The sequence below is a fragment of the Panthera tigris genome, chromosome B4 (assembly GCF_018350195.1).
Source record: "Panthera tigris isolate Pti1 chromosome B4, P.tigris_Pti1_mat1.1, whole genome shotgun sequence".
NCBI classification, from domain to species: Eukaryota; Metazoa; Chordata; class Mammalia; order Carnivora; family Felidae; genus Panthera; species Panthera tigris.
This window is the reverse complement of record NC_056666.1, coordinates 37,228,951-37,252,942: the sequence shown is the minus strand read 5'-3', so window position 1 is coordinate 37,252,942 and position 23,992 is coordinate 37,228,951. Positions and strand designations below refer to the sequence as shown.

The 23,992-nt window shown below is 49.9% G+C and overlaps 1 protein-coding gene across 1 annotated transcript in view; it reads left to right on the top strand.

Moving 5' to 3' along the window:
* Positions 1-23,992, top strand: part of IQSEC3 (IQ motif and Sec7 domain ArfGEF 3) — a 103,202-nt gene that overhangs the window by 42,927 nt on the left and 36,283 nt on the right. Inside the window, exons 3-4 of the mRNA XM_042993743.1 lie at positions 10,939-11,218; positions 22,671-23,800. Coding sequence (XP_042849677.1) covers positions 10,939-11,218; positions 22,671-23,800 — 1,410 coding nt within the window. The remainder of the gene's footprint in view (positions 1-10,938; positions 11,219-22,670; positions 23,801-23,992) is intronic.

Sequence of the window (23,992 nt, the reverse complement as noted above, 5' to 3'; positions counted from 1 at the left end):
CTCTGAGGCTTCTTCCCAAAGCCAGTGTGCCATGCATTGTCCCTTCATCCTAAACACGTTTGGAGAGACGTGTGAAACCCGCAGACATGTAGAAAATAGCACAGCCATTCTGATACTTGTGAGCTTGTGAAGGTTTCTTCGGTAGCAAGAACGACTGAAGCTAGACATTAGGAAGAACTTCAAGTCGGAAAGCAAAAGATAATGAAGGTGACTGAAAGGAAATAGGTCAATAATCTTGTTCCGTAGAAACTGGATGGATGGCCAGAGCAGCGTCCTACACTACTGGGCATTTGCCATTTCCATCTCTTGTGTCACAAGACTCCTGTTTGGGGTCAGCACACACCTGACTGCCACAGACACCTGTAGGCCATCGGAGACCTTTTCCCTGGCTTGTGGTGAAATTGAGTCTGTGAGGAGCTGGGAGAATGTCTTTCCCTGGAAATAGCTCAAGATCCAAAAAAAATCTGCTCTGCTGGGGTGAGGTAGGGCCGATCTGAGTGGGACAGGAGGAGGATGGAATAAAGGGACTTTATAGCCATGAGGAAACAAAATAGCTGGGCGTGGCCCAGCCTCTGGGATGTAGTGTGTGTGTTGCGATCATCACCATCCCTCAGAGGGACCCAAGAAGGATTAGATGAGGTCTTTGCTCTCCAGGGAGTCATCGCTCTTGAGCCAGAAGGTGAGGAAGTGCCACATGCCCAGATGAAAGAAGGAAACCTACATTTACAGGGCATCAGTAGGTCCCAGAAGCTTTATGGACATTGTTTTGTCAACTCTCCCAACAGAAGAGGAAACAGGCTCCGAAAAGTTAGGGAACTAGCCAAGGCCACACAACAAGTGAGTTGTTAGATTTTAAACCATGGTCAGTCTGGTTCTTCATCTCCCACTCGTTATATCCTGCTGCCTCCCAGCCCTTATACATCCTGGCAGGATTCTCTTGGCATCGTCTGTAACTCAGAGCTTCAGAAATTATGCTGTGCAGAAAAGAGCACTACTTTTCCATTTAAAGAACTCTCTCACAAGAACGTGAGAGAAAGATAGTTCAAGTTAAGGACTGTTCTTTATTCTGAAGTCACTTCCTTCCTACCTTTTCATATTCGGAAACAGAATGAGGTTTTTGCTTTTTTGTTTTCTTGTTTGAACAGAATAGCATATTGGAAATCCTAAAAAGGAAAAAGATAGTTGTTCATTATATAGGGCTTACTGAGCATTTTACACACCTTAATTCTCTACCTTAATTCTCCCATAGAGAAGAAAGCGAGGCACAAGGTTAAGCAACTTGCCCAAGGTCACACAGCAAGTCGATGGCAGAGCGAGCGTGCAAAGCCAGGCCGTCTGGCATGGAGTCCTACCTGCTGCAGCGCTGTCCCCATCTGTGCACTGGCCAACATTGCCTGTGGCCTCCTGTGTTCCCTCCTCTCAGGGACCCCAAAGCACTCACACCTTGGACCTGGCTCCCAGCTGGCTCATGGGCTGATGTCTTTCTTGAGTACACCTCTCCCAGCATCACTTATGTGGCTCCTGAGAGTCACCGTGGCCCATGGTAACATACCTAGACCATGGTGGTGGTGGTGGGGCGGGGGAATAGGTCCTTAAAGAATGAGTCCATTTTCTTTCCTAAAAGTCTTCCTTGCTGAGACAATGGGTGCAGCTCAGCTGCGGCCAGATCCCTGCCATCTTTTCTGTCCTGCCAGCATGGAGTTGCAGGCCATTGCCCTTGGAGAAGGACCTCCTGACCTGTGTGGGGTCTGCAAGATCTCGAGTGTTCCCGGACCTGCCCCGTGAGCACACTATGCAGGCTTGGTGCTGCTGCAAAAGCAGCCACTGCCACTTATGTAAGGACAAGGAAGAAATTTGCCCCCAAGGAAAAGCAGGAAATAATAAACACAAATTCAGGACAAAGATTCCTTAAGAGGAGAAGGAATATGTGAGGTGTCAAAGGCTTCTAATGTGCCATTTCTTGAGCTGGGTACAAGTGAAGATTTTTCTTTACACTTTATACATATGTCACTCATATTTCCATATGTAAAATGGCTCATAATAAGAGAAAAAATTAAATAAAATCCAGAGTTTCACCAGGCTGTAAATACGAAGTGTTGCCTGCACTGGCTGTGTGACGACTTTAGGCTGTGTGTCCAGAGATGGTTTTAAAGGCAGTGTTTCTGGAGCTTCCTTGCAGGGTTGGGTGCCATGAGGATGTCAGGCATGGGAAATGTCTTCTCTTAGGGACGATAACACAAGCAGACATAAACGGTGAAGAAATCTGAGGTGCATTTAGGGGTATAGTGAGTTCTGTGTCTGGGCTTAGAGAAACATGCATTTGTGAAATTGTGTGCTGTGTGTCAGGGAAGGGGCAGAAAGCAGGTAGGATGTCCTTAGAGCCTGGTTTTGTTACCAGATCTATGCCTATTTGTGAGAAAATAAAATGCTCAAAATATTAGGATTCCAGTGGCAAGAAGATGGCATTAATCAGTGTGCTCAGTTTAGGAGCCTGTGAGGGAGGTGTCCAGAGGAAACTTCTAGATGAGATTTCCCTGGAGCACAGCAGGTTCTGATGTGCCCAGGTGCTGCTGTTCCCTTGTGGGGTGGGCTGAGTAGGGGAGGCTGATGCCCACACTGGACATCTGGGGACAGTCTGCCTGGGCTGCTTCTGTGACCATCCTTGAGTGCGCACCACGGTACTGTGGGCCTGGATATGGGGAAGGCACAAGTCCAGAGGACTGTGGTTCCTTTGACAGGAAACCCCTAAAGACAAAGCAAACCAGCCAGCACTTTTTTGGAACAGCTATGAGACCAAAGCCCAGAGTCTCCAAGGAGCTGACAAGAGAGAGCATCACTTACTCTCTCAGGGCCCTTGGGAAAGGGGAAGGAGAAGCATCTGTCACAGTCAATGAATCCAGGGCAGTTTCTGCAAGTGGATGAACCCAGAAAGCCACAGCTGCCCTCCTCCAGGGGTTTCTATTCTGAGACCTGGCTTCCAGCTTGGATAATGGAGGTCAAGGAGCCATGGGCTGGGGCAGGTGCTGCCATGGATTAAATGACGTAAAGGAAGTAAAGGGAGGCTTATGCTGTGTCCTTGGGTGTTGAGGGCAGAGGAGCCAGAGCCCAGCCACTGGGCAGGGATGGTGCAGTGTGGGCCTGGGGCCCATGGAGAGGAAAGGAGAAATGGAGAAAGCTGAGCCTCTCCTTCCTTCCAGATGTCAAAGCATTTTGCAGAGACTGTCCATTTCATGATGAGACAGAGGTCCAGAGAGAAGTGGCATGCCCAAGGTTATACCAAATGCTGCAGGCAGAAGCCAGATTGGACCTTGACTCACAGCCCAGTGTTCCTTCCACCACCTGGAGTAGCATTTTCTAGCCTGTCCTTAGAATGAGTACAGAGCGACTCTGTTTCCAGCACTGGCCCTCTGTTCACCTCAGATTTCCCCAGTACTATCTGGGACCCAGAAGATGCTTGGCTTTCCTTGCTTGGTGCCTTTCTTCTGACCATCTACGATCACCTTATTGATTCAGACATGGGAGATAAGGAAGTGTTTTAGTAAAGGCTGAAAAGTCTCCAGATGTGAGCCATGTTGTTAGCTTTTTTCTGCAAAATGCCTAGTTTCTTTGTCCCAAAAGCACTTTAAGAAAGGCAGGCAGGGGCACCTGGGTGGATCAGTTGGTTAAGCATCTGACTTTGGCTCAGGTCATGATCTCACCAGGTTGTGGGTTCAAGCTCCGCATTGGGCTCTGCACTGACAGCTCAGAGCCTGGACCCTGCTTCGGATTCTCTGTCTCCCTCTCTCTGCCCCCCCCCGCCTCACTCTCTCTCTTTCCCTCTCTCTCTCTCTCAAAAATAAGCTTGAAAAAAAAAAAAGAAAGGCTGGCAGAGTTTGGGCTAATGTAGTGCAATTGGTCAGGACTTCTGGAGATTCTTCCCACATGAGGAATCCTTTAGCCCCCCCAAACCCTCCTAGCAAGGTCTCTAGTAATCACTGCTTTAGTCTTGCACAGATGGGAAAACAGCCTCCCTCGGCCACCCACCAGCACCAACACCAACAAGCCCCTCAGGAGGTGGGCCTCTAGGTGCCTCCTCATTCCTTTCTCCACCTTCATGCCAAAGGCCATCACTCAAGCCAGCCTCCGGTAGGGCAGCATGGACCTAAGTGCCCTCTCCTGGCTCTTGCACAGTTCTCCAGTTACCTCCATCCTTCCAGCTCCTGGCAGGGGGCGACATGGCCTTGCCTGGGAGCCCAGGGAGGACACTCACTGACCTGAGTCAGCTCCCTGGCAGAGGCTGTGTGAGCACAGGGTCCTGCCAGGTGCATAGAAAGGCTGTATTTCCAGGACACTTGGGTGGCTCAGTCAGTTAAGCATCCAATTCTTGATTTTGTCTCAAGTCACGATCTCATGGTTGCTGAGACTGAGCCCTGAATCCGGCTGTGTGCTGACAGCACAGAGCCTGCTTGGGATTCTCTCTCCCTCTCTCTCTCTACCCCTCCCCCACTCATGGGTGCACTTCCCCCCCCCCCAAATAAATAAATAAACTTAAAAAAAAAGAGGCCATATTTCCCATTGTGGTCAGCATACCAGCCTATCTATGAATTAATTTTACCTTTCTCACTCTCTTTGAAAGGAGATATTCACATCCCCACTTTGAAAATGAGCAAACTGAGGTACAGAAAAGTTAGGTATCTTGCCCAAGTCAGCTAACGAACAAGTTGCAGAACCAGGGGCCTCACTCCACTCAGGCTCTCTTACTTGTGAACAAGGATGCCGTCAGTGCTAGGATAACAGTAAACAGTGTCTGAAAGCTCTCAGGTGGGTGGTAGCCAAACACTTTGTCTGTACGACCAGAGCTGCCTATGGCCCTTGGCACAGTCTTCAGCGTATGGCAGATAATCTGTGATCATGTCTCCAGAATAGTGTTTTTAGCCTGGGTCTATGGAGTCTCTAAGGCCTCAGAATGTGAAGGTAAAATTTGGCATGTATGAAATCATGTGCATTTTTCTGGAAAGAGAGCCCAGAGTTCTTTCAAGGTGTTTCAAAGTTGTTGGGAAACGGGAAAGGTTCTACAGGTGTGTGGGCAGGCAGACCCAGGTAATCTTTGCTGTCTGGAGAAGAAGGAAGAAGAAAGAAAAGCTGGTTATGTCACTGATTTGGTTCTCTGGGAAGCAGACTCTGAGTTGAGGGTGCTGAATGTTTCCTAGAGGATGTGCTTGGGATCAACACAAACGGAAAGGAGGGCAGGAACATAGCACGGGGCAAAAGAAAAAGTCCAAGTGACAGAAGTCCAACAAAATGCTCAGCCAGTCCCAGGTGAGCTCTGAAGGGAGAATGACCTACCAAACTTGCCCCATGTTAAGTAACAATGGCTGAGCCTTTATATCCCCGCCGCAATCAGTCACTGGATTCCGACAGCTCTGGGAAGGACGTGACTTTGGGCCAAGGAGACACTGCCTTTGAGACACTCCCTGAAGGAGCTGAAGGGGCTGACAGCAGAGGGCAGTCTCCCAGAGCTGGGCAACAAGTCATTCCTTGAAGGAGAGTCTGGGTGGTGCATCACTGACCCTACCTCAGTACCTCTGCCCTTGGGAAAGTAGTAGAGATTAAATGATGTCCATCCATCGACCTGTCCAGCCATCTATCTTTTCATTTAACATTTATTAAACATGTCTTATGAGCCAGCCCGCTGTGATTGCACTGGTGATAAAAAGGTGTACATGGCATAGTCTAACAGAGAGAGACACATCAATGAATAATTAGAACACAAAGTGGTCATTGCTGAAATAGAGGCGAGTGCCAAGAATTATGAGAGCACATTGGAGGGTGGGACTGATTCTTCCCAGGGGCAATGAGTGCGTCCTGAAAGAGTTGACAAAGCAGAGAAAATGGGGGTGGGAGATTAGGATCATGGAGAGAAAACATCTCAAGGCAGAAGAAGGTTATTGAGAGACATAGTGGTCTGAGAGGGCTTGGCAGATTTGGGGAGAACTTCAGTGTGCACAGAGTGGGTGGATCACTTGGTGGAAATGTGGCTGGAAGGGGAGGTTGTAGTAAGATCACAAGTGCTTCAAAGTCCACGCTGGTGGACCTCATCTCAGGAGTATTGGGAAGTCACTGATGGGTTTTGAGCAAAGTATTGGCATTAAAGTATGTACATTTTATGAAATCAGCTTTGATAGCAGCAATGATAGGATGGAGTGGTCACTAGAACTCCAGGGGAGTCATATATATGCCATGCTCTCTGGGCCCCTATCATCCCTCCAAGCACATCCCTCAGCTTCCCACGTAGGTGACACTCTTTGATGTGATGTTCAGTCCCAACACACAGGTCATTCTGGTCTTGGGCACATGTAGTATTCCTCTGAGCAACTGCTATTCCCCCAATTTCTCAAAGACTTTCATTTGCCATGCTCAAATCCTGTCTTTTTCTCATGTGTGGAATAACCCCCATTCATGGCCTGAGTCCTTGTATGTTTATTGGTCTAATGTCATATGGGTGCCACCAAAGCCTTCTCAGAACCCTCTTGTTTTGGTGCCACCTACATTCTTTTTCCCTTCTCAAGTGGGTGTCCCAACCCAGGAAAGATTCTTATGACTAGCATCTCCTTTATGTCATCAGTCACACTAAGTTTCTCTAGGCTAGTGGGCTGCCATTCAAGGAATCTGTTTCTGTACAGCTGGATAATGAGCCCAAGATAGCTAACATCACCAGCCTCTCTCCCCCCTCCTCTCCCTCTCTTCTCCTTACAAGAATCTATGCAGGTCATGGAGTGAATACCATTCACATGATTCCTGTCCAAGTGCCAGGCTGCCTGAAATATGACCCACTGGGGACAGCAGCTTCATGATGTCAGGTCAGCCCAGTAAACTCTAGACACTCAAGGGGACACAGCCTGTGTCTTGCAAAGTGTGATGTTCTGGGCATTGGAACAATGGGCTTACGGTTCCATAAGAGACTGGGATTGAAGTAGGTGATCTCTAAGTTGAAGTATATGGCCTTCTAGCTGCAACAGCTAGGATGAATATTCTAAACTCTTTCACTGGCCCATTTTTATAGATGGGGTACAGAGAGGGAAAGAGAGGCTGGGAACATTCTTTTGATGAGAAGTTTTAAGTACTCAGTCCTCTACAGCTCCCTGAAAAGTGACTACAACACAGATCCACACAAGGAGCATTGGACAAATGTCTGCCTAGGGCATACCTCATATTGTGACTGGTACAGCCAAGGAGACTTCCTGTAGGTGGTAGATGTGTATGGATTCGTCAGAGGTGATGGATCCCATGATTTGTGATCCCCAACACCAAGGTCCTTCACTGTGTTGTTGCTCCAGTGGGTGGAGAACAAGGGTGGGAGGAAGCCTCTGTAAGCCAATTGGCCTTTGCTTCTCTCCCTAAAGACCATGGGAGTTAGTCTGGAGGTCTGGGAAAGACCATGAGCTATGATGGAGAAACATTACTGTTTGTTTTGTGAAGGTTGAGGAGGGCTAAATGTTGAGAACCCCTTCTCCTTCCACATAGAAATTCTCCATGCTGTTTTTCTGGGAATTCCTTTGAGACTCCATGCTGTAGGTTTCCAGCTCCAAATACTGCCACCACTGTGGTCATCATTTATCAAGGACTACTGTGTGCCAGGCACTGTACTAAGTTCTTTGCAAGCTATATTTATTCCTCACAGCAACCTTGCAAAGGAGTTAGGATGCCTGTTTTGTGGAAATAGAGGCACAAGGAGGTTAGGCAACTTGCCCAAGTTCACATAATAAGTAGCAGAAAGAGGATTCTAACCCAGGTTTTCCTGACACCAAAGCCCATGTTCTTTTCTCTGTACTGTATAATCTTAAACTTTGCCATATTGATGACATTAGTTCTGAGTCTCCCATAGCTACTTTATACCACACAAGTGAGTGGAGAAGTCTAAGGAGGGAAGGCAAGGACAAAGTCCTCTTTCTAATACTTTTCATCATATACTCGGGTTGGGGGGGGTGTCATAGTCTCTCAGATCCCTTTGCATAGAGGTGGGCAAAGGCAGAGTTGGTTCCATCAGCCAGACAGTCTGGAACCTTGGGGCTGGTGGGCCTTGGTGGACTGGCTTTGGCACTGGAATCCAAGCTTCCAGAATTCCAAGCTTAGAGATAAGTAAGTTCTCATCATGTGACAAGTAAGGAAAACTGACACAGAAGGATGAACAAATTACCCAAGCCACAGAGCTAGTTAGAAGCATTATGTATGCATCAGTGTATGCGTTGGTGTGTGTGTGTGTGTGTGTGTGTGTCTGTGTGTGTGTTGGGGTGTGTGTGTGTGTGTGTGTGTGTGTGTACGTGCATGCATGCATGCATGTATGTGCATGTGCTAGAGATGACAGTGAGGGGTCTCCTAACTCCCAGGCCCTATGAATGAGTTCAGGAGATAAGGCCTTGGAGTCTGTCTATATTCAGAGGGGTGGACCACAAAGAAGGCTATTTTTAAAGTCTGTTTTGGTTTAACACAAGTAGTTTATTTGGGATAAGGTGACTCCAAGAAATGCCAGTGTGGGGGTGGGGGATGAGACACAGAAGAGAAGGAAGCCAATACATGTTCATTAATGATCAGGTCATGGCTTTGGCCACTGGGCATTTTTGGGAAATGGCATGGAATGTGCCTTGGAGTTATTCTGCTCAAGGGATGAGAGGCCAGAGTATTTATTCACCTGCCTTCATCATCACTGGTTGAGTATTGTTATTGGGGGGCATCAACTCCTCCAGAACCTCTTGCCAAGCAGACTCCCACAGTAAAAGAAAGCATAGGGATATTTTTAAAGGTGTTTGTAGTCCTGAGTAGCCACCAGTTCTCTAAAGATTCTGGAAAACCTTTTAGGGTGAAGAGGCTTGGGCATCAGCACCAAGAACAGTCTGGAGAAGAGATGTATGTATGAGACTGAATGGTGCCCCCCAGGCCCTGGAGGCAGGTTGTGATAGGAGAAGGAAGGGCTATATCTGTGTGCCCTATGGGAAGAATGGGTAAGTCTTATGACAAGATGAGTTGCAGTCAGATCTTCAACCAGTGAAAACTGGTGAAAAAAAAAACCATATCAGATAACTAGAGCTCATCCAACTATACAACTCGATTAATGGCCATACAGAAAGTGATGGAGGAAAGAATCATGCATATAGAGGGTTTCCTTAGGGAGTTTGGGGCTCCTTGTTGCTAGGGCCAGCCAATGCGCTCTCCTTTATGGGAGCAATGAGGCCAGGAGTATGGGGAGGATAGATGGAGATTGAGTGGAAGGGTTCGCCACTCATCCTTGGTTATTCTAGTACCAGGAGGTTCCAAAGTTGGGTGAAAGCAACACGAAGAGGTCTCTTTTTTGCCTGTTGATTTGGGGGCACCTTACATGGAGGCAAAACTATAAAGGAAAGAAACCCTAAGTATTGCCTGGCTCTTGGGCCAGGGTCACCCCACCTTCTATAAGAAAGGGAGATTGGAGGGCTGGACTAGGTGACATTAGGGTCCCTTCTAGTCCTGATCTTCTATCTCTGTCTGTTGTCCCTTGACTCTTGCTCTCCCTTCAATTCATCCATCAACAAGTATTAACTGAGCACTGATCATCTGCCCAGCATTAACTGGGGAGCAGGAATAAAATAGAATATAGGTCCTGGACTCTAAGAGGCGATAGATGGGGGGCATGAGTTAACACTGACTGAGCACTTATTCTGTGCCAGGCAGTGTGCTAAACACCGTATATATACTGACTCCTCTGCCCTCACCATAACCTGATAAAATAGGTACTAGTACCTCCACCATACAAATGAGGAAGCCAGAGATGGGCTCAGAGGAAAAGCAACTTAACTGAAGCCACACGGTGGTAGAGTATGGATTTGAGCCCGTGCTGTAGCCACGATGCTTCTGCTCCTGGGAAATAGAGATAGACTCTCTAAGTGCAGCTCCTAGTGTGCTAGCAAATGGAGCGGTCAAAGCTGGAGTTGCTTGGGAAGGCTTTATGGACAGGTGGCTTAGCACTTGGCCTTGAGGGAAGGATGGAACTAGGAGACTGGCCAGGGAGGGGAGCAACCTGAGTGTATTAATTCCCCAGGGCAGGCTGGGGTATGATGGCTCCAGTTAGCAGGTATCTCCTTAGGGTAAGGAGGTGGGCAGCAGCTATGGCTCAGCCTCCTGGGGGCTCCATGGGAGGGGAGGAGAGGCCAGGAGCCAAAGACAGATCTTCCCCTAGACCCAGCAGAGCAACCACCCTTCTCTTCACAGACCCAGTCCTAAAAAGCTGGTGTCCGCCTGGCCTGGAGGGGCTTTATGCTCAGACCAGGCCTGTAAGCATCACACCTTCCCCACAGTCATTTGGGCAGCATAAAGATGGAGCTGGTTCAGTGTGTGGATCAGCTTCTTTCCAGCTGCCTAAGCCACTGGCCAGGGAACCAGACCACTGATAATGATGATAGTTAACACTTACATTTAGCAAGGACCCTGAGCCAGGCACTGTCTTAACTTTAGCTAATGTAAGCCTTCCAACATCCTTATGAAGTAGGTACTATTACTGTGCCCATTTTATAGATGGGAAAACAGAGGTACAATGAGGTTAAGCAGCCTGTTCAGGTTCCCATAACTAATAAGAGTCAGAGTCCAGATTCCAACCCAGGAAGTCTACTCCTACCTACTCTGCTGTACTGCAGAGCAGAGGTTCTAAGCAAGCAGAGGTTCATGAGCTCTGATCATAGCTGCTCCTTTCCTCTGCCTGGGATACCCTCTCCAAATTCAGGCTCTCTTCCTTGCCTGAAGCTCTTCCCTGCCAAGGTAGCCCCTCCCTAGAGGTGACTTCAGGAGGCACCCCCAAGCCCCCACCACTAGGAAGGCCCATCGCTGCCTGAAAGGCCAGGCCAGAGTGCCCAGTCTCTCTCCTCACCCCCACACCCACATGCACCCTGTCCCGCTCCCCCCCAACCGAGCACCGTTGCCTTTTGTTCACAGCGATGGCTCCTGTGCCCAGGCCGGTGGGGGCATGGAGGACTCCGTGGTGGCAGCGGCGGCGGTGGCAGCCGGCAGACCCAGTGCCCATGCCCCGAAGGCTCAAGCCCAGGAGCTGCAGGAGGAGGAGGAGCGGCCGGGGGCGGGGGGTGCCTCCCCGAGGGCTGGCTCCCACCGCGCGGCCTCCCCCGGCCGGCAGCAGCCTGCCTTGGCGACGGCGCTCTGCTCCCACGCCCCTAACGCCTCCGATTACGAGCTCTCCCTTGACCTAAAGAATAAACAGGTACCCAGGGCCTCCAAGGGGGGCGGGGAGGGTGGTGAAGGGGCCCTGCCTTCGGGGGCTATCCAGGGTATCTCCCCACTTGGGCCCACCTCTGCTGTGCTGTAGGCACGCCTCTTTTGCCACTAGTTCTTCCAAATTGAGCTAAGTGTTCTGCCCATCCCTGTAGCCCAGTTTGTCAGGCAAGCAGCCTTAACAGGGCCTGGGCCACACCCTTGCAATGCCTGTCCCTTAGGCAGCGTGTCCAGAGGTCTGCTCCTCTTGCCATGTGCAGGATGCCTAAATTGCCCTCACAAATGTCTAAGCAGGTGGCCCACTGTTCTCTGGGGAAGCCCCTACTTCCACTGCTGCTTAGAAGAGATAGCCCACTCACATGTCCAAGTAGCAAGCCCCATGTGTAGGCACACTTAGGTTCAAATGAGATGCAAAGATGGTGGTCTCCTCTGGGTAGACTGAGGATTCCCAAGATAAACCAAAGTCCCCTATTGGAGAACAAATTCCATTTGTGTGTGTGTGTGTGTGTGTGTGTGTGTATACTCATGTGCATATGCTTAGAGAAAGATATCATGACTGAATTTTGTTAAGAAAGAGCATTGAACTTGGAGCCATAGACATAGGATCCACCCCTTGGTCTTGCTCTAGTTAAGTCTGTGACTGGGAATGCCAGTTAAGCACTCCGGGCACTGGTTTGAAATTGGGAATTAGACCTTGAATCATCTCCAAATGTGTAGGTTTTAAAGAAACATTCTTAACTCCATGGACAAAGTGGGTTTGGGGAAGGAAAGCTAGTAGAAAGGTCACTAAGACTGAATCAGGCCAAACCAACTTCATTTCTTTCCTTCAGCATCAAGGTCGGCTGGAGGTGGAACATCTGGTTTTCAGTAAAGTATTTAACAAAATCTCCCATGATATATATGTGGACAAGATAGGAAGTGAATCGGATGACAATATAGTCAGGTGGGTTGTTTTCAAACAGAATTCTCAAAAAACGTTGGTTTTTCCATCCATGCCGTTTCCTGGTGCCTTGAGCGGTGCACTGTCCTTGGTCCTGTTCAGTTCAACCATTTTTGACAAGGCACTACTTTCTAGTGACACAAAGCTAAAGGCAACAGCTAATACCTTGGTGATAGAATCCAAGATTTTGTAGAAATCTCATCCAGACATAAAGATTTAAATGCAAAAGTCTAAATGAAGCAGGGAAAGAGCTAAAGTTCTGCTCTTAGCTTTGAAAAGCCCACAGCATTAGTATAAGATAGGCAGGCTTGGTCCTGGGAGAGAGAACTTGTGGCTTCGGCTGACTGTAAGCTCAAGATGAATCAATAACCAGTGAAATGGCTGCCAGAGAAGTGAGTATAGCAGCCTTCACAGGAGGGTGGATAAGCCTCAGTATAGGGGAGCAGCTGGCTGGAGCCCCACACTGGTTTCTGGTCAGGGCCTGTCTGGAGCCTGTCCTTGGTTCTTGGGGCTTCATTTAAGACAGAAGTAAGAATCGTGAGGGTTCCAAGGTTCTCCTAAGAAGGAAAATAGGATTGGCTGGAGTCATATGGAGAAATTGTAGACGTGAAAACAAGTTTTAAATATGGAAGAGCTGGCATGTGAAAAACGGATTTGATATATTTTCTATCATTCCAGTCAAAAATAGTGGTACTAACGTATGAAAGCTACAGAAAAGGAAGCTTTTAGCTCAATTAACAATTAGAGCTGTTAAAAATATAGAAAGTCCTGCTTGTGAGGTAGTGAGTTCTGTGTTACCGGGAATGCCCAGGCAGGGGCTGGAAGACAGTCCATCTGGAACACTAAGTGTGATGTGGGTGGTCAGTTGGCCCAGATAAGAAGTATTCTCAATTCCACATGACTATGCTCCTTGAGGACAGAGATCATGTCTTACCCATCTTTGTACCCTTCCCCCAGCATCTAGCAGAGTTTCTTGAACATAGTAACAGCCCTCTGAGTGAATAATTTTTGAACAACTATGATGTGCAAAGCAATAAGAGAGTGGGGTAACAAAGAGAAAAAAGTGCTCCCTACTTGCCCCCCCCAAAATTGCAGTGCAATTTAACGAATATCTGGTGACTAATACCAAAAGAAAACTGTACTTCAGCTTAGGCAGGAGAGTTAGTTTAATTCTGACTGACTAGGTGGCATATGGAGAGCGATACAGGCTTCTGATTGGCATCATGGGCCTTTTTATAGTAGACACCATTCTGAGAGATGGGTTTGCATGTCAAGCCAGCAGGGGTGGGGCGGGAAAGTTGAGGGTGTGACAGGCACCTTTATGCTGAGTGAATGCAGCTTCAGGGAATAGCGCATCTCCTCTGGCTCATGTATCTCTCTAGGCCAAGCATAAGCTGGGGGCAGAAGGAAGAGGGCAAAAAGTGAGGGGGCTAGAGAAAAGTGATTAAAAACACGACACACGTTTATAAGCGACTGAGCTCAACTCCTGTCTCTTCTGCAAATGAACTGTGTGATCTTGAACAAGTTGCTTAGGTTCTCCAGGCCTCAGTTGTCTCTTAACTCTTTGGGGCTTCATACACGCTGTTCTCTGTGCCTCTACCACTAACGTTCCTGCTCCCCCCCTCACTTGGCACTCGGCCTCAATTTGTTCTCCCTCCTCCTCCCTGGCAGCTTTCCCTGCCCTCCCAAGGCTGCATTGGATGCCCCTTCCCAGAAATCCCCTAGTACCTAGGGGGTACTGTCATTGCCCTTCAGCCCTGTATCATCATTCCCTGTTGACTTGACACCTCCTAGAAGGCAGGGCCCATAACTCATTATTCATCATTATATCCCCATCATTATATCATGCCTGACACTGTCCCTGGCATGAAGAAGATATGCTCAGGGATGGAAAGGGGAAAATACTAAATTAGTGACCTGAAGGGGGAGAGGCAAATGAAGCCTGGGTCCCGGACCTGACTTTGCTATAGGTTTCTTTAAGATCTAGGATTTAGTATCTGATTCTGTCATCTCCACCAGTTGTGCAAATCCTATAGTACTTACACTAGAAAGATCTTGGGCAATCATTATCTCCCCAGTCCACCAACCTGCCAGGCCTGCTCCATCAGCCAGTCCAGAATCTCAGGCACTGCCTGTGGCTCCTTTCTGTCCCCACACCCCTCCCCCCCCAAGATCTGCTCCATCCCCAAGCCCACTGATGCTACTTCTTAACTATTTCCCAAATTCTACCCTCTCCTGCCAACCCCACTGCCCCCACCCCAGGCTAGGCCACCATCACTTCTCACCTGAGCCCCTGGGGAAACCCCCACAGGTTCCCCTACTTGGAGCTGTGCCTCTCCTAACCTGATCTCCACCCTGTAGCTGAGCCCTCTTTATAGACAGCACATCAGATGATGGTATTTTGCTGTGTGAAAGCCTTCCATGGCTCCTCACTGTGTGTAGGACAGATTTCTCCTGGTTCTTCTACCATCTGACACAACCCCACATCCTGCCCCACTGCCATGCAGGGTTCCTGCCATCCCACTCACCTTTCTCCAGATCTCTGTGCTATGGTTTGCCTCTGGGCCTTGCCATATTTTATTTCTTCTGCTGGGAATACTCACCACCTGTCCGCCATCACACTTCATCTGGGTGATCTCTACTCATACTTCATGTCTCAGGTCAGCATCCCCAAGCCTGGGTGTGTGCTTTTACTGCGTGCTCCACTGCTGACTCCATGCCATCTGGTAGCTGTCCCACTCGTACAGGCAAGGACTATGTCATTCTCAGGGCTGTCACACAGTTGAGCGGATTGTGCACAGAATACCTTCGGAGCAGCCAGTTACTTCATGGTCTGTGTGAGGAGTGAGCACTCCCTAGGGTTCTGTGTTAGGTGATAATGCTACTCTTGCTCACCTTTGTTTCCCCACACAGCACAGTCCCTGGTGCCTAGGACATGCTCTGTACTGGGGGAACACATGAGAGAAAGAAAGAAAGAAAGAAAGAAAGAAAGAAAGAAAGAAAGAAAGAAAGAAAGAAACCTGCCTCTGGGTTTCCCTGTTCTCCCAGCCCCCAGGGCCTCGCCCCACAATCACAGTGGGAAAAAGTGCCAGCTTCTCTGGGACAGCTTTTCCATCCTCCATTCCCTCTGCCCTCAGCTCCCTCACTTCATCTCACAGTGAGCCCGGGGCTACAACCTAGGGGGACAAGGAGGGAGCATGTAGATTCCTTTGGAGGATTCTTTAGAAAAGTGGTGTGGCAAGGATACATAGGGCACCCGAGTGGTTTCCAAATTCATTCAGGTTCTCTAGGGAGTTTGTATCCTGTTCTGTGCCACCGTTGAGGAGCAGCCCACTGGAGCTCATGTGGGATGTCCAAATGGCATCACTGTGTATGCTGTCCAAGCCAGGGGACCATGCAGCTACGGTCAGTAGCATCCAGGCCCTGCCCCCCACCCAAGTCAGGTCCTGGGTGGAAACTATGTTCTCTTTTTGGAGAGCAGACCCTTCCACAACAGATCTCCCATACCTAAGCCTCAGGGTCCAGCCTCACCAGGGGATACCTTCAAGGGGAGAGATTAGGGTTAGGGTTAGGGTGGTCATGTTTCCAATTCTCTGGGTTTCAGTTTCTTCACCTGTGAAATGAGGGATTGTACCAGAATATCTAAGGCTCCTTTCTCCTCTGAAGGCAAGAATCCCACCAGGGCATGGAGGGCACCTGAGGACCAACCCCCAGAGCATGATGGTGAAGGCAATGCTCATCAAGGATAGTCCTGTTCACTTGCATCCGGTTCAGGGAACAGAATTGCATTGCTGTTCTGTGCAAGGCTTGGGACACCACAATACAAAAGACACAGGCACAGTTGTCAGGGAGCACATTCCAGAGATGGGCACTGACTCGTAACCAGTACTAGCTAGCACTAATAGCATTAACTATATATGCCAGACATTTTCCATGCAATATCTCCCCAGACCTGCATAATATCCCAGTGAGCTAGGTACTACTACTATCTCCATTTTAAGAATGAGAAAATCACGGCTTAGCAATATTAAGTAACCTGCCCAAAGACACATCCCTAGGTGTGCATTCCTGGTGCAGCCAAGACTGGGACTCCACAGTCCTTGATTTTATCCAGAGTCTTCCACAGCCTCCTCATCCCAGTGAAGGGGTAGGTTCCAAGGAAGCAGTGCACAGGGTTCTGTGGGAGCACTGGAGACAGCAAGAAGCCCAACCCGGGGTTCAAATCAGGCTCCCCGCAGCAGCTCTACCTGAGACAGTCTCTGTGATCCAGGAGTAGCTGAGCCGTCGTACCCCCCTACCCCTAGCTGGCTGTAGTCAGAAGAGGTTCCCAAGAGCAGCCCTGCTCTTAGGCAGGCCTCAGTGCCCTGCTGTGTTGAATGCTTGCTGTATTTTGGACAGTTGGACAGGGAGGTGGGCACACAGGGAAGACGCGGGGCTCACAGCCTGCCCAGTGCAGGCCGGCTTCTCTTGGGGCGGCCCTTAGCATCTTCAAGCTCCTCTCTCCCTACCCTAGACTGTCTGCTCCTAAGCCTCATGTAAGTCTTCCCTTGCCAAGTTCTGCAGCCTCATTCCATGTAATGCTTTAGCATTCTCAGCTGGGAAATCTTGGATCAGAGGAAATCCTTGCTCACATGTGAAAGCCACCCCCACCCCGGCCTGGCTCCCTCATTCCCCAGCACTGCAGCCCCCCAGCTAGCTGCTCTTCCTCCCTCACCCTGACTTGGCGACCATCTCTCAGCGGCCCTTCTCAGGCTCAGCTGCTGCAGCAACCTGAAAAGAGGGAGCATGTTCTAATTAACACTGAGAGGCTCGTTAGGCAGACAGAACCCCCTGAGCCCCCCTCCACTGCTTCTTCTGGCAGAAGCAGAGAGATTGCTCTCTTGGGAGGAAGCGAGGCTACAATTACCCATGATTCATGGGGTTTAGGGAGAAGTGAGATGAGCTGTTCTTAGGCCTGTGGGCCCAAAGACCCCTCCCCACCCTGGGGACCACCCTCCCCCCATATCCAACTCTCTTAGCTCTCTGACCTGGCCTTGGTTAAGAAAAGGGTTAGGGGCGCCTGGGTGGCTCAGTCGGTTGGGCGGCCGACTTCGGCTCAAGTCATGATCTCGCGGTCCGTGAGTTCAAGCCCCGCGTCGGGCTCTGTGCTGACAGCTCAGAGCCTTGAGCCTGTTTTGGATTCTGTGTCTCCCTCTCTCTGACCCTCCCCCGTTCATGCTCTGTCTCTCTCTGTCTCAAAAATAAACGTTGAAAAAAAAAAAAAAAGAAAGAAAAGGGTTAGGGTTGTTGGGAGGGCCAGGCTGGGTGGACAGAACTGACCTGGGACGCTGCCAAGTTCCCGAGCCCTGTGGGAGGGAAATTGTATATGTATGTGTCTGAGAGAGTTGTGGGGGAGGGGGAGGATGGAGCATTTGACTCCAAGCCCGGATCCGGAAGAGAGCCTAGATTTTTATTTGCCCTGGGACATAGGACAGAGTTCAGTTTAGTTCATGTCCGCAAACATTTATTAAGCCCCATGGCTCTGGCTCAACACTGGGCACCAAGAATGTAGAGACAGATAATACCATCCTTCCTGTAAGGTACAGTCCATGGGAATACAGAGAGCATGGAGGGTGGCTGCGAAGGATGGAAAGAAACAGTGGGGGACAGTGCAGGCTGGGGTTGCAGCAGGCACGAGGCTGGAATAAATGGGAGATGGTTGTGTTAAATGCACTGGAACAAATGGAGAAGATCCAACAACTGAATTCAAATATCATAGTGAGCACTTGGTCCTTGCCAGGCTCTGGGCTAGGTGCTGTCCATAGATCAGGGGCCTCGAATAACTGATGCTCTGTTGGAGTCAGGGTAGGGGGTGTGGAGAGAAGGAAGGGTGGGTTAGTTAAATATCACAAAGATTAGTGGAGAAAACTGGGCATCCAAGACAAGTGAGAAACAACGTTCTCCACAGGCACCTAAAGTGGTAAGATCCCTGTCTGGTTGGGGAACTGAGGAGGCTTCACAGAGGATGCCCATTTGAGGCAGGTCCTGAAGAAAGGAGACAACATCATGGGCTGAAGGACAAGGCTGAGCAAATGCTCAGAGCAGGAAAGCCTAGTGTGGGCTGGGGGAGGAGCAGGGGTCGAGCCAGCATGTACAGAGGCTTGGTGTAGTAGTAGAAAACGGGAGGTAGGCTGAGGCCAGATTGCTCAGGGTCAGAAGGCCAGCAGGAAGCATTTATATACTTATTTGGGGCAATGCTCTCAAGCAGCTGAACGTCTGTATTCACATCTGCTCCTCAAGAGCCTTCATCAGGGTAATGTAGTGTAGGATGGATGGTGGGTGTGAGAAGGGAGCAGGGAGGCAGTGGGGAGGCTGCCAGGGTGGTCCAAGTGGGGAGTCGAAGAGAGCCCCATGTGGCAACAGTTTGGTGGAAAGGTCAGGATGATGCAAAAGGTTTTGGGGGTGGGGCAGGTTGTGGAATAAAGGCTTGGAGGCTGACAAATGCAGAAGGTGGGCAAAGGAGGATGCATGGACAAATACAAGGTTCCCAGACTGGATAGCATAACAGCCAAAGTGCTGTAAGGTAAATAAAGAAATCATTGAGAGCTGATTCGGGGAGGTGGGGCAAGGCAGTGGCTTTGTATAGGTGAACAGAGGGATCTAGGATCAAGCTTAGGAATTGAAATTTGAGAGTCATTCACCGAATCATCATTGTCATCAAATAGCTACCACTTACTGCACACTGATTATGTGACAAGTTCATATGAAATGATTCAATTCTCATAACAAGCTACAGAGTCTGCAGGATTAGCTTCATAACAGATAAGAAAACTGAGAGTTGGAGATGTTAGGAAACTTGTCCAAGGCCAACCAGCAGAGAAGAAGCAGATCTGGGGCTGATTATCTCCCCTAAGGCTTGTTCATCAGCCGATTAAAGTACAGTGAAGTTATGATAGTGGACAAGTTTGTCACACAGGAGGTGAGAAGATACTAGCCTGCAGGACAACTGTAGTGTTGCCACAAAGGCTCTGCCAGAGATAGTTTCCCTCTTAATTAGTTGTTAATTATCAGCTACTGGAGGCTGCTCTAATGACCTCCAATGTAAAAGTCATGGAAGATGTCCAGAAGTGCATGGGAAAATAATTCAAATGTCTCTGCAGAATGGAAGATGGCACTCATATGACTTGTAACTGGCATGCTTAAGGATTTTGAGGTCAGAATATAGTATGGAAGTGCTGTATGGAAGCAGGCAAACCAAGGTAGACTGGGTCATGAGAGCCGAGGTCCGAGTTTCAAGGTGATAAAAATACGAAGAGCTGCAGAAAAGAGGGAGGAGGAAGGTTGAGGATGGACCCTCAGGTTTCATGAAGAAAGGTCTCTGGTTACCTTCATAAGAGTCATTTTAGAAAACCAGTGGGAGCAGAAGACTGATGCTGGGGGCTCAGGGCATATAAACTTGGATCAGCCATTTGCCATTTGCTCATGGAGTGAGGCAGAGGGTGTAGACTAGTGTTCCAAGAGGTTTGGTGGAAAACAGAAAGAAAGATATTGGGCTAGTGCCCCAGAGCTGGGGAGTCAAGAGGAGTTATGATTTAGCCTGGGGAGATCTGAGAGGGTCTGTAGGCAGGTGGAAAGGGGCCAGTGACACAGTGGAGTTTGGAAACACAAGTGAAATGCATCCGCTCCAGGAAAAGAAAGTTATGGGTTAGTTAGGGTGGTTTTTGAGAGTCACAAAGATAACTTTGCAATTAAGTCTTTAATCCATTCAATAAATATTCCTTGAAGGCCTCCTATGTGCTGAGCATTCTCTAAGCACTGGGGATAAAGCAGTAAACATGGCAAAGTATCTGCCTTCATGGGACTTACAGTATAGTGGAAGATTTGATGAACCAGATTCAAGATATTTAAAATCTTGTTTTCTTCTCTGCTTGGGTGACACTGGGGACATTGGCTAGTAGAAGTCTCCTAGGGTTAGTTCAGCCAGCCTTCTGCCTCCAGATAGGATGATACTGTGCCAGGGGGATAGACATCTTTACCATTCTGGAAACATTTCAGGCAATGGGATTTCATACCTTCCCTCTGTTGCCAATGGCATCTCATAACCTGAAGAGAATGCTTTTGGGTCTAAGGTTTCCCTTGAAATGTGAATAGGCCAGGTGGGAAAGAAATATGAATTCCTCCCTGGTGTCAGTTTCTCATGGGACTTGAGGAGGGATAAGAGTGTGACAGAAATTGACGGAAGGAGAAAGTTAAGTGGTCAGTTTCCCTCACTCTCTATAACTTCCCCCTTGGAGTGCTCTCCTGCCTAGTCAAGGCCAATCTCCATTCCAGATCTCAGGGAGCCTGGCAGGGTTCTGCAGGGAGACTGAGCTGAGCTCTCTCCCCTCTGACATGATTTCTGCAAAAGCAGTGATGAAATGCCTCTGAGATGTCAGAAATTTCTATGTTTCTCTGGAGATCCTGGGTACGTGATAAAACCCCATAGGCAGAATCCTGATGGTCCCCCAGATTCCTGATGCCCCTCTCCGAGATTCTTGCCCCCTGATGTGCACATCCTGTATTGTTCCCTTCCCTTGAGTGGGGATGGGACTAGGGGGTATAATAGGATATCACTCTGTCATTAGGTTACCATGCAGTTGACCTTGACCAAATCCAAAGGAAATCATTCTGGGTGGCCTGACCTAATCAAGTGAACCCTTTAAAAGGAGGTGAAGCCTCAGAGCCACTCCTCTGGTTGGCCCTGAATGGCCAAACTACTGTGTGGCCAGGAACAGCAGGCATCTGTAAGTGAGGACCTCAGTCTTAGAATCTCAGGAAACTGAACTCTGCCAACAGCAATGAGCTTGAAAGAGGACCCTGAACCTTGTGTGAGACTGCAGTCCCAGCTGACATTTGATTTTTTCCAGGTGAGATCTCAAGCACAGAACCCAGTTGAGCCATGCCCAGACTACTAATGTACAGAACTATGAAAAAATAAGTGGGTATTGTTTTAAGCTGCTGAGCTTGTGATAATTTGTTATGCAGCTATAGCTAACTAATACACTTGGTGTGAGTTTTAAGAGTACCTTGAAAGCCCTTTAATATGAGGATCATGAAGACATTCTGCTTAAGGCCTTGTACCTCGTGACATGCAAACACTTCTGAGGGGAGCCATACAGGAGGCCTTATTGGCCACTCAAACCTCAATAAGCTGAAGTTTCCCAACTATCTTCCAAGAGGACAGCTGGATTTGGGAAGAGAGACAGCATAATGCCACTAGGTTTGGGGTTGGGAAGGGCCCTGAATGGCAAGACGGAAGAGCTGAAGGCAAGATTGAGGTCATCTCCTTTTACCTGGGATTGTCCCTGGGGTTTGGGGTTGTATCTATGAGATTTTCTGGTCTAGAAGGGTGCCTCTGCTGGTCCAGCGGTGGGGGGCACCCACAGGGAAGGAGCCCAGGAAATTGCTGGCATTGTGAGAGGCAGTCACTCCAGCTGCCGTCCCTGGTGAGCCTCCTTCAACAGGAGGCAGGTTGAAGCATGGTACTGAGGGACAAAATTAGCCTTTCTATCTGTCCCATTCCATGACCCTGGGAAACATGGTGAAATATTATTGGTTGCTCATATCTCATCTAGTTAGCATCTACTATGTGCCAGCCCTAGGGCTGGGTGCTAGGAACACAGCGTTAATCAAACCCCAGTCCCAACCGTTATGATGATCCCAGGGTCGGGGATTTCCGCAATGCACTGATGTGAATGCTGAGGAAGAAAGCAGGTGAATAAGGTGTAGCAGCAAGTTGGGGTTTTTTTTAGCATTTCTTTTTAATTTTTAATTTTGTATTATTTTATTATTTTAAATGTACACACAAGTAGAAAGAATACTGTAGTAAACTCCCAGATAACTACCATTAACATTGTTTCATCTAACAGTTCCATTTTTTTTTTTTTGGTGAAGTATTTTAATACAAATTCAAGATAACACGTGTGTCACCCAAAAGTGTTTCCATACGCATCTCTGATATGAGCATTTAAAAATGACTACCACAGGGGCTCCTGGGTGGCTCAGTCAGTTAAGCCTTTGACTTTGGCTCAGGTCATGATCTCACAGCTCACGAGTTTGAGCCCCGCCTCAGGCTCTGTGCTGACAGCTCAGAGCCTAAAGGCAGCTTCGGCTTGTCTCCCTCTCTCTCTGCTTTCCCCATGCGTTCTCTCTCTCTCTCTCTCTCTCTCTCTCTCTCTCTCTCTCTCTTTCTCTCTCCCTCAAAAATAAATAAACATTTAAAAAAGTAAATTAAAAAAAATAAGTAACCACCACAACAAGCAGAAGTAACACACCTGTCCCCTGCCCCCAGGACAGGGCCAATCCCTGGAAGCCAGTCCCACATCCTACCTCTCTAGGAATCTTGGCAAGTATCCATGACACGCTGGGAGTTCTCAGACTTGGCCCCTCCGTACCCGCCAGCTGTGCACTGCCGGGCCTCGCCAAAGCTTAGTCGGTGACTCCCAGTCCTAACTGCGCTCTTCCTCTCTGGTTCTTTTCGCAGATTGAAATGCTAGAACACAAGTACGGGGGCCACCTTGTGTCCCGGCGCGCCGCTTGCACCATCCAAACCGCCTTCCGCCAGTACCAGCTCAGCAAGAACTTTGAGAAGATCCGCAACTCCCTCCTGGAGAGCCGCCTGCCGCGGCGGATCTCCCTGCGCAAGGTGCGGGCGCCCACGGCCGAGAGCCTGGCGGCCGAGAAGGCGCTCATGGAGGGCTACGGCCTCATGGGGCTGCCGCTGGTGCGCTCGCCCTCCCTGCCGCCCACCTTCGCGGGCACGCTCACCGAGCTGGAGGACTCCTTCACCGAGCAGGTGCAGTCCCTGGCCAAGTCCATCGACGACGCCCTGAGCACCTGGAGCCTCAAGACCATGTGCTCCCTGCAAGAGAGCGGCGCTTACCAACTCCACCAGGCCCTGCACGCGGGCGCGGGGCCACCGGGCCTGGAGGCCGAGATGCGGGAGCTCAATAGCGCCCGCCCGGCGCCCGGGGAAGAGGCCGCCGAGGTCGCCGGCCTGCCCCAGGGCCACAGCAGCACCCTCATGATGGCTTTCCGGGATGTCACCGTGCAGATCGCCAACCAGAACATCTCTGTCTCCTCCGCCACGGCTCTGTCGGTGGCCAACTGCTTGGGCGCGCAGACCGCCCAGGCCCCGGCAGAGCCCGCGGCGGCGGGCAAAGCGGAGCAGGGCGAAGCCCCGGGGCAGGAGCCCCCCGAGGCCCCCACCGCGGGTCAGGGGGGTGCTCCCGCCGAGAACACGGGCGCAGAGGCCGGAGCCAGCGCCGCCTTGGGCGCGCACCCACCTGGGGCTGCCCAGGCCGTGGTGGAGGGGGCCGCGGTAGCGGTCTCGGAGGCAGAGGCAGAGGAGGAGGAGGCCGGGGAGGCGGGGAAGGAGACGGAGGCCGAGGCCGGCGACAACTCGGAGCAGCTGAGTAGCAGCAGCACGTCCACCAAGTCGGCCAAGTCGGGCTCGGAAGCATCGGCCTCAGCCTCCAAGGAGGCCCTGCAGGCCATGATCCTGAGCCTGCCGCGCTACCACTGCGAGAACCCCGCCAGCTGCAAGTCGCCCACGCTCTCCACAGACACGCTGCGCAAACGGCTCTATCGCATCGGCCTCAACCTCTTCAACATGTGAGTGAGCACCGGCCCTGGAGCTCAAGGGACTCCCAGGCCGCAAAGGAGAGGCGGGGACGGGGGCGGGAGGGGGAGGACCTGTAAAGGTGAGCAGGGAGCCAGGTAATTGTCCTCATCCTCCCAGTTCCCTCCCCTCACGTGGCGTTTGTGTGCCGTGCCTGCTCCTTGAGACACTGTGTAGGAATACAC